This window comes from Somniosus microcephalus, chromosome 11, assembly GCF_052327205.1.
Source record: "Somniosus microcephalus isolate GS21.2 chromosome 11, FLI_Smic_1.0, whole genome shotgun sequence".
NCBI lineage: Eukaryota > Metazoa > Chordata > Chondrichthyes > Squaliformes > Somniosidae > Somniosus > Somniosus microcephalus.
In genome coordinates, this window is record NC_140997.1 from 59,026,261 (window position 1) to 59,039,833 (window position 13,573).

Below are 13,573 nucleotides of genomic sequence, written 5' to 3' on the forward strand. Positions count from 1 at the left end.
ACTGTATGATGTTTCCATCACCCTCAATCTGATCCCCATTGCCTTTCCTCACCAGCACTCAGCTTTAGCAATCTCTTCCTGCACATCCCACTAGACACTCACATCCATGCACCCTTACCCATTCCCTCTCTCTCTCTATGCTCACATTCACAGAACTATGCCACCATGCAGCCCTCACACTCCCTCTCACTCTGATGCTCTGAACACAACTGACAACACACAGGAAAGGCCCTTGATTTTGCAACCTCACTCCATCTTTGTCTCCTTCTAAGTATCTATGCTATGCAATCTCTGCACTCACTCCTTCATTCTCACTCAACCTCCACTTGTCTCCCTCATTGCAGGAAAAGAGAGCTCACAACAGGAGAGCGCGAGCCAGGACAGGAGGAGGGCCACCCTCATTAGCCCAGCTCACCCCCTGGGAGGAAGGCATCCTGGAGATTGCCGGGGCTGACCGAGATGTGGACGTTGGGGAAGGACAGGCAGGAGCATCCCCGCAAGCTGGTGACAGAATAGTTTTCCATCTCTCATTGGCATTGCATGAGTTGCTGATAATGATTCTGAAGCAACATCATATGGAGTTATGATCATCTGCAGAATGCAACGTGCATGTAACCTTGGCATCACATCTCTAACTTTTTCCTTGACTCCCCCACAGGACCATCAAGAGCCCCCATCCCCACTCTGCAGGAAGAAGAGCCTGAGCAGCCAGACTCCTCAGAGGAATCTGCAACCTCTGAGGGCGCAGCGTCATCAGCAATAAGCGCACCCAGCACCAGCGCAGACACTCACACCTCGGTGGGACCTTCGGGACATAGAGTAGAGTTGTCACCTGGTGTATCACAGCTCACAAGTGAGCATCAGCAGATTGTGGAGACAGGGACAGCAGTGGAGAGTCCTCGTCGGAGGGTGCAGGACTCTGCCAGCTCGGCTCAGCTGCATGTCGACCCTCTGCCTCTGGGTCCATCCATAAGATCAGAGGTGATGGAACTCCAGGCACAGATGCAGGAGGCTCTGGCAGGTTTTGCCTCTAGGGTCGCTGCGAGTGTGGAGCGAATGGAGCAGTCCATAGCGAACATGAGCAGAGCCTTTGTGGAGTCATTGGCGCATGAACACATCACCACGGAAAGGATGGCAACCTCCGTGGAAAGGATGGCTACAGTAGAGGAGAGGATGGCTACGGCCATGGAGGAGCTAAGTCGCCAGAGTGTTGAAAACATGGCGAGTGTTCAGAATAGACTGACATCTCTGGAGGAGCGATGGTCAGCTATTGAACAGAGAAACCAGACCTTCATGGCAGGCCCTCTGAGTAGGACTGCCATTGTAGAAACGGGTCCCCCATGGCCCCCCTGATGTGCAGCAAGCTGCTCTCGAGCCACTTGCCGGCACTGAGGGGGACCTGACCCATGAGAGGGAGGTTGGTGGCAGACCTCAAGGAAGTGGGGGCTCCTCTCCAAGCGCTCACTCTTCCATGCCACTGCAGAGCCCTTGGTCAGAGCCCTGCCAGAGTCCACACCCAACGGAGATAGAGGTCTCAACCCCTGCACAGCCGCAGGACCAGCAGACTGCTGGCGAGCCCTCACTGGCTCGCCATCCCAGAGGACGCCCGCCAAAGGTGTCGAAACAGGAGCAGCAGGAAAGTGAGCAAGGGGCCTCCACATCTGCTGAAGCCACAAGGGAACCACTACGTAGGAGCACGCGTAAGAGGAAAATAAAGCACTAATAGTCACAAGGGTAGTCACTTGGGTGAAATGTTGTATTTATTTTTAAAATGCCATCAGTTGGTTCTTGTAAATAAAATTTCTGATGGCAGCTTCTGCAGTTGTGGCGTGTGTCATTTCGCAAATGGGGCTGGAGGTCCTCTAATGCCAAGAGGGGAAGGAAAAAAAGGCCTCCTATGCTTCTGCTAGGTGCCTCAGTTGAGGAAGCGCTGAGTGAGGGTGGCGAGAGGGGTCTCGCAGGAGGTCACACTGGAGAAGTGTTTGTGGCTCCAAACTTCCACAGCTGTGGTTATGCCTTCTAAAAGTTTCCCCAGGCCTGAGGCAACAAAGTCCTGCCACCTGCAAATGATGACTGATCAAATATCCTCTTTAATGTTGGACCTGCAGCTGATAGTCAGCAAGCCAATAGTGTTCACTCCAGGTTTCACAGGCGTCATCCCCACTAGGCGCGTTTTACGTGGGAAAAGGGTTAAGCAGGCAAGGGCCTGTTAAAATGGGATTATAAATACCAATCAGTGCTGCTTAAGGGCCCTAAAGACCAGTCCCGCCTGTTGCAGGCGGGACTGATTTGTGTCAATCAGACACACCTAGGTTGAAATGGCGTGGAGGCCGGAACCAGACTGGGGGGGGGGGGGGGGGGGGTCGCGAGCCCTAGGGTTTGTGATTTTAACCCCCCGCACGCCTAAAAGCCCGCCTCACGGCCCAATGAAAATCAAGGCCCATGTCTGCAAAACTAAGGGGGTTTGTTTATCTCTGTTGTCTATCAAAGCAAATTCCATGTCCCTTATCAGTGACAACTTTATATTTCACTTTGAAAAAACCTTTTGGCCTGGCAAAGCATTTCAATATATATATTGAAATTAAGAATTAAGGGTCTGTATATGTCTGCATTCTCCACATGGTGCCTTCCGTATCTCAGCTGCGTCTTCAGGACGTACTAAAGGGAAAGATACTTCTCCAGAAGGAGGAATCCTAAGGGCTAACCAATTTAGCCCATTTAAATGTCACATATCTCCTAATGGTTTGGCTAAGTGTCAGTGACAGACAAATGGAAAGAGGTAGTAGCTTGTCTGCTCGCTCGGCTGAGTGACGCATGTTCTAGGGAGAAGTCCGGGGAAAGACAGAAAATAATCGGCACACACTAGAGTGGAATATTGAGAAATATATTCTGAAAGAAATATTAATATTCATGCATTTGAACCATATAAACTATTTGTGTAGAGAAGGGTTAATAACAGTATAATCTGGTTTTTTTTAGCTTCAGTGATTTTGATATAACTATGTATGGCACAAGAATATTCTGTGTCACTCAAAATTGAATTGCAGCTAAATTTCATTCCTAAAGCGGGGAGGAAATTAAGCTAATTAAGTTTGAGCTGAAAGCAACGACCTTTCAGCTTCTTATTAATTTATTAATCTAAAATTTTTGATTTATTGAGGCAACTATAAATCCAGTCTCATAGCACACAGAGATTTGAAAAGCTGCAGTTTTGTTAGAGAAATAATGCAGAGCTGAACAGACATCAATTTGCTGCTGTGATGTGATCAGGAATTGTATTATGAATACAAAACTTGTTATGCATGAATTTACCTTGGAAAAAGCGACTGCGTGCAAGATACTAGTCGCGGTGCCTCCTGGGTAAGATTGCATAACTTCTGGTCGAGTCACTTTAATTTGAAATAAGCTCGCATGAACATCATTTTCATGCACTATCTCAGGCTAAAAAAGGAGCTTGAGCCTACAAATGTTAAAATGACAACCACCCTCATAGCATGCCCTTGAATTGTATGTTACAATTATTGTATATTTGGTAAATGTGACCTAGCACAAAATGTCAAAATGAGAAGCTAGCTGAGTGCCAAGTTCAAGTGACAGAGATAGCATTGTAACAGAACATTAGAATGAAGGAGGCGCACAAGTCAAATAGCCTGCTTGGATTTATATTATCCATGCATCTCAGCATTTGAAAGACCTGGATTATGTCTGATTTCAATCTGTTTTTGCATTGAAAACAAGGTTACTTCTGTTGGTAAGTTGCAGCCCCAAATCCCAAAACAATCTTGAGAAAGTTTCCATGAATAGTCAATAATGACACACGCATCCTTTGCAAACAGAGACCCATTTATTATGTACCCATGCTTTCTGTTTCAATATTTATTATCTACCTTGAAAGACATCTGCAATTACATTGAACAAGTTGCCCATCTCCTTCCTAAAGCTATTAATCTCACTTACACTAGTTGCATTATTTGGCATCTTAGGCAAATTTCCTACTACTAGAAGTTATGTCATTCATGAAGACCAACCAGGAGTTGGGAATGGAAGTAAGGTAAACTAATAAAATACTTAGAATCGTTTACTGCATTTTTGATTTGACTACATTCTCGTAATTTTCAAGTTTCTGTCTTCCTATGTTACACATATAGGCAAATAAGACTACTTACTAATCGTCATCCCTAGAATATAGATTGTTCACCATGTCCATTTTCGGGTGTGTAGATAACTCCGGGCCCAGCCTTAGCACCATTTCTGCTAGAGCTCTTGAAACTTTTCTTACATTTCTAAACTGAACTGGGTTACTGAGGCTTAATGTAAAAGTTTAGCTCACTGAGAAATTACTTCTGGGCATGTGCATACTGATTGACTCCTTATGCCACTTTGTCTGAAAGGTTAAGGAAGACCCTAAACAGTTTAGTTTCCAGCACCTTGCCTTACCAAGGGCTGTTTACTCAAAGGGTCACTGTCTTTGGTAAAGGTGGTTGAGAGATTTTTTTAAATTTCCTTGTAAATGTATGACACAATAACAGCCCAGGAAAAAATCATATCCTATGACAACAAGAATGACGTTGCTTGTCTACCTCTCTTAATAATAAAAGGTTTAACAAACACTTTTTTCAATGAATTGTGTCCCTTTAGCAGATCAGCGAGCCACTCAACATTAGAAAATCTATTAATAAGATTGAAACTTAATCATTTTTCGCACGTACTGCAACAACTTGCATTTATATAGCGCCTTTAATGTAGTAAAATGTCCCAAGACGCTACACAGGAGCGTAATCAAATGAAATTTGACACTTATACTGTCCACGTTTGTTTGTACCCAACTGAAAGACACCGAGAAGAATGTTTGTATCATTGTAACAGTGGCACAGTTTTTCTCAAAGGTAAAGTCTTGTGTTTGGATCACTATTATAAACCAGTTGTGATAAACATTTCACCTCCTACTGAAGCTTAGTAGGATGGTATAGCCATGGCTGCTGGTCTTCCTCTGCTGTGAAAGGACAGCAACATTTAAAAACTCAGGAGAAATGAGGTTATGTAACGTTAGCCTTTTACCTGGCTCTGCTTTATTTTAAAAAATGGTTGACGTAATTTTGTATCAAGATAAATTGCGATGATTGTGCAAACTGCGGTACCGGCGATACACGCAGCGACCAGTGTACGGCCTGAGGTGCACGGCCACGCTGGCCGCTCACCAGCTGCCGTCGCTGGAAAATACCGCACATTCGGGGCCGCGCAGCAAATTTAAAGGGACCGCGCACTTAGACCTCAAATTAGAGGGAACATTGGCAGCGACCCGTTGTTGTCATGTCATCCTGACTTCCCACTGTTTTTATGTAATGTAATTTTGGAAGTGTGGGGCAGCAGCAGCTCCTGATCAGAACCTGCTTGCTGACTGATTCCTGCTCCTTACTGCTGTGACAACATTGCTGAAGAGAGAAGATTGTATATAAATTGGTGCTTTTGTGTAGTGCAGTAGACTGATTACATGTTTTAATAAGGTGTTATGCATTTAATGCAAATTAACTGAATAAGAAATAACTACTTATGAAACATTTAACAGGCAGTATTTTATTTAGCAAAACAGCGCAACAATTACAATGCATCCCTACTTTTTTGATGATGGTGTTTGGCTTTTGACAGTCCACAGCAGAATAGCTGGGAAAGTGCGTCGAGTTTTTAATCTATAAAAGGATGTTTTATCTGAAAGCAAACCAGCTGGCTTCAGCACACCTGTCTGTATAAATGCAAAGTTTGTTTTGGCCACGAGTGGGCTAAGCAGCTAAAATAATCATGTCCATGTCCTACAAAACCAGCATTTTGGATTAAGAGTTGTGAATTTCTGAACTAAACTGCAGGGAAGTAGAATTTGTGGAGCATTTTCCAAAGGAAATGCGCAGGTGCCTGTTTAGGGAAAGAATGTATAGGCTTGATGGTGGATCAGGAGCAAGCGATAAAATGGTGTATATTCATGGAGAAGGGAAAGTCTACCTTATGGTAAGTTGATGCCAGTGACCCCAGGGTCACCAGACATTAAGGAATTAATTGTTAAATGGAAAGGTCACGTGGAGTAAAGGACATTGTAAATTTGTGGGAATGTTTGTCCTGATACAATTCACTGTAAGTGGGTTAAGTGTAAGAAATTAGCACAAAGTACTTACCTATATATATTATGAAACCCTTTGGGATAATTATCTCACAAAAAGGCTAAATTGATATAAATTTTATCCCATAGGTCTTCAGAATGTATTTTACTTATGCCATACATTTAAAAAATAATCTGGTAAAGGATTAAAATTAGTTAAAGCGGTAATGAGATGTGTTTAACGATAGATTACATTCCTCAGTGGCTTGGCGCAGATGCTAATTAGTTTCTTGTTGTGGGGATGGGATTAGAATGTTTCTGTTTTGAATATTCATTTCATAGGAAAAATAATCCCAGTAATTACAATGTGAGGTCACCTCCATAAAACATGAATAATATTTTGTGGAAATTATGCCATGACATACAATGGCCCAGAAATTCGGGTCGGGGGCTTCCCGCGGGTGCAAGCCCCCGACCTGCACTTAACTTGTGCGCCGGCCGTTGAGCTGTGGGCCCCCATGGAATTGCGATCCTGGGCCTCCTCCAACTGCCAGCGCGCAGTGCTTGCGTATCCCAGGGGCGCAGTTAGTTCGATGCGTCCCCTGGGATCACATGAGCCATGGAGAGCCAATGGTAGCAGGGAATGCTTCATTCATAAGTTTGACAGGCAGACTGTCAAACCTATAAATACTACAAGCCCCAAAACATCACTAAATCTTCAAATAATTTTTTTTTTTTTAAATCACATTTTTAAAATAAACTATAAATTACATGAAATAACTATTTTAAACAATAATTTAAATTTTTGAAAAAATTAATTACATTTTCTAACGGGGCTAAAAATAAACTTACCTTTCTTTAAAGTATTTAAAAATAATAAACCTGTGGAAAAAATGTTTTAATTTTAATTAATTCACCACTTATCTTGTAAAAATGCAGGCCTTGCGACTGCTTTTTACATGTCTAACTTCTGGAGACTTACCTTCCCGGGAAAACCTGCAAAAAAGACGTAAGTTCAATGCGCAAGCGCTGCCTCTCCTGCGCACGCGTTCGACTTCTGAACCCCTTCTTTCAGGGGAACGGAAGTGCCGGTTACCCACACATGCGCAGTACATGCAGGAAACCGGCACTTCCATTGGGCCTACGCGTGAGTACCCCGTGCGTACTCACCCGTGGAGACCCGAATTTCTGGACCAATATAAAAATATATTTAACCGGAAATACAGTACTGGTATTTTTTTTCTCATTTTTCCTTTCCTATGTATTAGGAAGGTAAGGGACTGGAGAGAGCCTTATTGCAGTAGATCTTCTTCCTCACCACCTGGGCAGAAATCTGGCAGAGTGGTCTGCTGACCTGTTGTAGAACTCGCTCAATTTATATCCCATTGATTTCAGATTACCGCCCAGACAGTGAAGACAAAAATTTATCCCGTAGTGTTTCAGGGCCGAGGTTAGGATAATGGCTTCACCACACTGAGAAAGACAGATTGTTTTGCTCTCTTTTCTTGCCAATTTTCTCTCCAGTCTCTCCTGAAGGTATTGACCCAACCATCGCCCCTCCTCCCCTCCATCTCCCCCCCGGACTGGAGTTTTGTTCACAGATGCTAGTCATCATCTGACTCTTCACCCATGTTACCATTATTCAAGTGAGTCTTGACAGTTACAGTCAGCAGGTTATTCAATCATGGGGATCCTAATTGTGTCAGATCCTCTCCTCACCTGATGCCTACAGATGTGAACTCCCGGCAGGGATCACTGGGATAATGATCAGGAGTGAAAACCTTGGCTGATTTTCCCCTCCCTAACCCAGGGCTGCTGAGGCCAATTGCAGCATCTCTGCCACAGCCCCAACTGAGATCAGTTACCTTCGCAGAGACCACAGAACAAATGTAGCATCTCCCTGGTCTGTGTGGTTCAGCAGCTCACTGGATAAACTCATTTGGACAGAATTTAATGTAAAAATAACATTGAGGCTAACAACGTTTACCATTATTCTTTTGCAAATTGGATAGCAACTTCAGGCGAGGGCAGATACACAGTTGAATACGAAAATCAGGAAGTTGCTGTCCGAGATGCGGCACTCCTCCGTAAGCTGTGCAAAAACGGCATCTCGCCACCTGGCTCCCCATTCAGAAATATTGAACAGCGTGAAGTTCCTGTACTCACGTTGTAGATATGGACTAAACTCGCAACAGAAAGTTAGGGCTTGTCCATTTCAGTTTAAGCACCCTTTTTAACGGCGTGATAAGTCTTAATTACTGCCAAACAACCTGTCATAGAATGGTTACAGCACAGGAGGCCCTTTGGCCCGTCGAGCCTGTGCCGGGTAGATTTTCTGTCTGAAAATTAATTAAAGTGTGGAGTCTCATTCCTTCAGCTTTTAATTGTTGTTGGAGATTTTTTTTAATTTAAAAATAAATTAAAAATTTTTTTTTAACTTTTTGTTTCTCTTTTATCTCCCTCTCTTAATCCACTCTTTCTTTCCCTCTCATTATTTTGCTTTCTATACCCGATTTGACATTGAATTCAATAGTCTAACTTACACTTCCTGGTTCAGACTCTGCGCTGCTCATTAACCATTCTTCAATCTGATTGGTTAAGGACATACAGAGTTGCTTGCCCTGTTCACAAAGGTCCCAGATGTCCTGTAGAGGATGCTGTGCTGTTTTGATGTCCCACTTGCAGAAACTTGTCACGTAAAAGCGCATGGAAATTAAATGGGCAAGAGCAAGTCTAATGAATAGCGGGCACCATTCGATCACTGGTTACAGTAAATTCTGGCCCAATGTGCCTTTTGGGACCAGAAAGAGAGTCTTTAACAAGACTTTTGTTTTCAAATTATCGTAGTCTTTTACTCAGACACCTATTTGAAATGCTTTTTGCCAGTTATTGAGCTTTATATCTTTCTATTCTAAATTATATTGGTGTGCATATGGTTTCTCAGTGTCTTTGTGCATCTCTGGTGTGTCCAGGTTACTTGGGTCAATAGTGAGAGTGGCTACTTTAAATGTCAAATGATTGAATAAGCCGTCTAAACACCATAAAATGTTATCAAGCTGAATAAATTGAAATGTCAAGTGGCATTACCACAGAGCTGCCTTGAGTGACACTGAATTCCAGAAGGTCCCAAAATCCAAATTGCTCAATGAAGTTCTGTTAAAATTTTCATTCTAGTGTGGTTCTTTTATTTAATTCAAGTTATCAAGAATTTTTTGATCAATGAGTCACGCTGTAAACTAACTTTCAGGCTGGATATATGGACGTGCAGATCCTGAATATTAATAGATAAATAATTTTTTTATGTAAACCCTTGAAATATTTTGGTAAAATTAGGTTACCCAGTTCCTCAGAAGAAAGGGAGAATTCAAATAAATTCTAAGATTAATAATCGATACTGGACATTGTAAAAGAAAAGAAACTATGCACTTAGGAAACCACCTTTCATTCTTTTGTTGCTAAAATGGTTAAATTTGATGCTATTCGGAGAGAAATGATCTGTGGTGCTTTTAGATGGAATTGCGTAGAACAAGATGTTGCTGAGGGAAGCTATCGCCCGAATATGGGAATAAAGTTACTGTCAAACTGCCATTGACTTCAGTGACTTCTGACTTAAGCACTGACCCCCCAGGTTTTCCAACTCTCCCATTTACCACACACCTCTCACTTCCTTCGCTAATGGCACCTCTGTCTTAATGTTTCTATTAATTGACTGTGACGGTTTGATATATCATTCTCCTGGTGTTTCTTCTGGTTGTGTTTTATAAATTTGAAGATGGTAGCAAAAGATACAGGCCAGGAAGCTGACATTAAGTACAGTTACAGAGTACTGCGTTGCAAAAACAAGAGAGGGAGGCTTACCATGTGTTGCGAGGAAGCGAGAACTACAAGGCCTGCGAGGAGAAGAACTACAAGGTGACATCCAAAAACCGGAAATATCGCAACCTGGGCCCAGGCATTTCCGGACTCGGAACGTGTTTCTGATGTCCGAAGTCTGGAAATGCCCGAGCCCAGGTTGCGATATTTCCGGACTTTGGACAGAAACACGTTCCAAAGTCCGGAAAAATACGAAAACCGACTCGGCCTCGGTCCCAAGGTTGCCTGATTCAGGATGCTCAACCTGTATATATTTATTGCCCTTTTTCTGATTGTGTTTGTTCACCTCTTATTTTTCACTTTTGTAGAAGGGTACACAACCAAAAAGCCAATTGGCTGTCCTCTCCACAGATGCTGATTGACCTGTTGAGTGTTTCCATCGTTTTCTCTGTTATCCTTCCTCATTGCTGCTGTATGAGTTTCCAGTGATCCTGATCCACTCGTAACTAACAAAAACTTTCAAGATTTTTTTTGATATACAGCTGTTTGGCTCAAAGGGTGGACCATTCCCCCCCTCTGCTGCCTCATTCTGCTTTGCAGAAACACACTCATTCCCAGACTGGATTAAGTTAAATACTTCACCACAGGACTGAGGAGCAAGCAGCATTTAATGCAGTGCTGCCTGATAAAGTGAGAGGTGCGAATGGATTGTCAGATTACTTTTTACAGTTATTTTAAAAGCATATCTTCTCCACTCCTCAGGGCAACTTAAGCAAATTGCTGAGAGAAGTAACTATGCCACAGCGGGCAAGCACCCTGTTCCGCCACATTACCACCCAGGTGATGAGGTTGAAAATTGACCCCTGAATTCTGGTTTACCCACCGCCCCTGGAGGGTTTCCCCAAACCAGCCCCTGCTCCTCTTTACACTTAAATAGTAGCACTGGAGGATGCCTGAGAACAGTCCGTCTAAGTGCTCTTTTTGACAGCGAACATAAAAGAAAGAAGGTAAACAGTAAACAAATATGGAGGGCTTTTTGTTGCAGTTTGTCTGTAATATTGCAGCATAGCTCCTGCGTGTAGCAGCTGGCAGAGACAACTGTGGCGGCGTTTGGGACTTTCTATCAATACAATGTGGCTTTCCCCAAGGTCCCAGCACACACTGACTTATCAGCTCTGAGCCTTGGCTCACTCCTTTAATAATCAAGGGGAAACAGTGTTGTGGAAAAGAATAGAGCCAACTCGCCCTGCAAAGAAAACCTTGCAAATTAAATTCTCCACCAATCCCTCCAAATCCTCGAAACTGCACAACAGTTTCCACACACACTGACTCCACTCACTGAAATCCGATGGGGCACGGTGCTAACTAACCATAATTTCAAACATGTATGTAATACATTTTACAGCCATTCTCAGAATTCAAGAAGTAAAATTCTTTGCATGGCTGATGTAGAATCTGAACATTGTAGAGAATGTTAGCACCAGTATGACTGTCAAAGGAAACTGAATTGAGAAGTGAAATGCATCATTATGTTGTTATGCTGACCGATTATTTTGCTTTTTTCCCCCCAGGTGTAAAGGCGGTCTTCTCTGGCCACTACCATCGGAACGCCGGTGGCATGTTTAACGATCTGGATATGGTGGTGACTTCGGCTATAGGCTGTCAGCTGGGAGAGGATAAGCATGGTGTGCGTGTAGTGGCAGTGACGGAGGAGAAGGTCCATCACAAGTACATCAGTCTGGATGAACTAAGCGACCTTACAGTTAATGAGGCGATTTCAGACCTAAATGTTCCTAACGTCCACCTCTAATGAAAAGTGGTGAGAAGAGCCTGTTTTATGAGTGCACACAAGGACCATCACAAGATGAGCGACATTAAACATAAGAACATAAGAAATAGGAGCAGGAGTAGGCCAATCGGCCCCTCGAGCCTGCTCCGCCATTCAATAAGATCATGGCTGATCTGATCCTAACCGCCAATCCACTATCACAGAACCATCTCCTGAATCTAACAGAATTAGACACACGAAATAGGAGCAGGATCAGGCTACACGGCCCCTGGGCCCGCTCCGCTACCCCCAGGGCCATGACCGATCCGAACCTAGACTCATGTCCAAATTCTTGCCCGCTCCCCGTAACCCTTAATTCCCTTTACTTCTAGGAAACTGTCTATTTCTGTTTTAAATTTATGTAATGATGTAGCTTCTACAGCTTTTTGGGGCAGCATATTCCATGGACCTACCATCCTCTGAGTGAAGTAGTTCCTCCTCATCTCAGTTTTGAAAGAGCAGCCCCTTATTCTAAGACTATGCCCCCTAGTTCTAGTTTCACCCCATAATGGGTAAATTTGCATTTCTGCTGAAGTCTGTTATATAACCACATGATGAATTGGCCAGAAAGATTTATCTTACAATACTAAAGTGGGAGCTCCAATATGTGCCCCCTACCAAATCAACTGTACATTTTTCCATATATTTAGGGTAGATAGCTGTTATTTTATGCAGTTATACACCTAATTTTGAGACTTTTATGGCACTATTTTTGCTACCATCTGTGCCACCGTTCTACCAGCTGTCGTGACTTTAATCCATGATTTGTACTCAACTTCTACACAATCTGTACACTTTGAAGTATCTCAAATAATAAAGGAAATGTAAACACGAACACCAAAAGTGCTTTCCTTAATTAACAAAAATGATAGGGATTTTGTTTTTGAAATGTTCATTGCTGGGCTAATTAACAATTATAGCAACAGTTTTTCTGTGTAAGGCACAGTTTGCAGGATTCCACCTATGGCGAATTTTAATTATCACTTCAAAAGCTCGCCGATGGGCAGAACCTCAGGCAGACACTTTGTGATGTGTCCGACCTGGGTGTTAATTAGGTGTCACTGTGGTAACAAGACAGCTTGGGCCCATCACTACTTTCATTTCCTACTTGTCATAAGTGCAAAGAACAAGCATTCTGGAGAATTGCGTAATCTGCAAACCATCCTATTTGTTGGTAATTGGTGTGTATCCAGGATCAAGATCAGCACAGCTTTCAGAACTAAGTGCCATTAGGGTCAATCTTTTCAATATAATCAGAATGTTTGCCTTAAGAGCACCGAATGCAAAATTGACAAGGTATCTAAATGATAATTCTTCATAACAAACTGACTCGGTCTTTAGTTCAATTGAATTCAACTATCTAAAGCAAAACACATTTAAATTTGATTTCGTGGAGGATTATCAAGTGGTGACCTTGCTATTGCTTGTTCATTATTACTTCCCATCATTATCACATGATCTCCCAGCACTTACTAACCAGTCCCTGCCTGATCTAAACAACCATCGCAATATATGTAAGAAGCAGAGGTACCTTGCTTCAGAACATCTATTCTGACATAGAAAGCAGAAAACACTCTACTGGAGAAACCAGATTATAGTAATGCTTTAACATGGAAACTGAAGGTTTAATACATTACAATATTCTATTTATGGCTAATAAAGTTTGAGAAGTGATATTGTAAATGGGAGCACATGGCAGTTGTTGAAGCTAACACAGTGTAGCAGCCCGAGACTAAATCTTACACACTTTCTTAAGCTCAGCATTAGCTGTCAGTAGAAGTGGATTCAGGTTTTAAGCTTGAATATTATATAATTCTTGATTGGAATCCCATTTTCGGAGACAT

At 42.8% G+C, this 13,573-nt stretch overlaps 1 protein-coding gene across 2 annotated transcripts in view; it reads left to right on the forward strand.

Moving 5' to 3' along the window:
* The window catches only part of cpped1 (calcineurin-like phosphoesterase domain containing 1), a 273,994-nt gene extending 261,422 nt beyond the window's left edge, over positions 1–12,572 (forward strand). For both annotated transcript variants that reach the window (XM_086000760.1, XM_086000761.1), the window contains exon 4: positions 11,473–12,572. In XM_086000760.1, the coding sequence (XP_085856886.1) occupies positions 11,473–11,711 (239 nt within the window). In that variant the 3' untranslated portion in view covers positions 11,712–12,572. The remainder of the gene's footprint in view (positions 1–11,472) is intronic.
* The last annotated feature ends 1,001 nt before the right edge of the window (positions 12,573–13,573 follow it).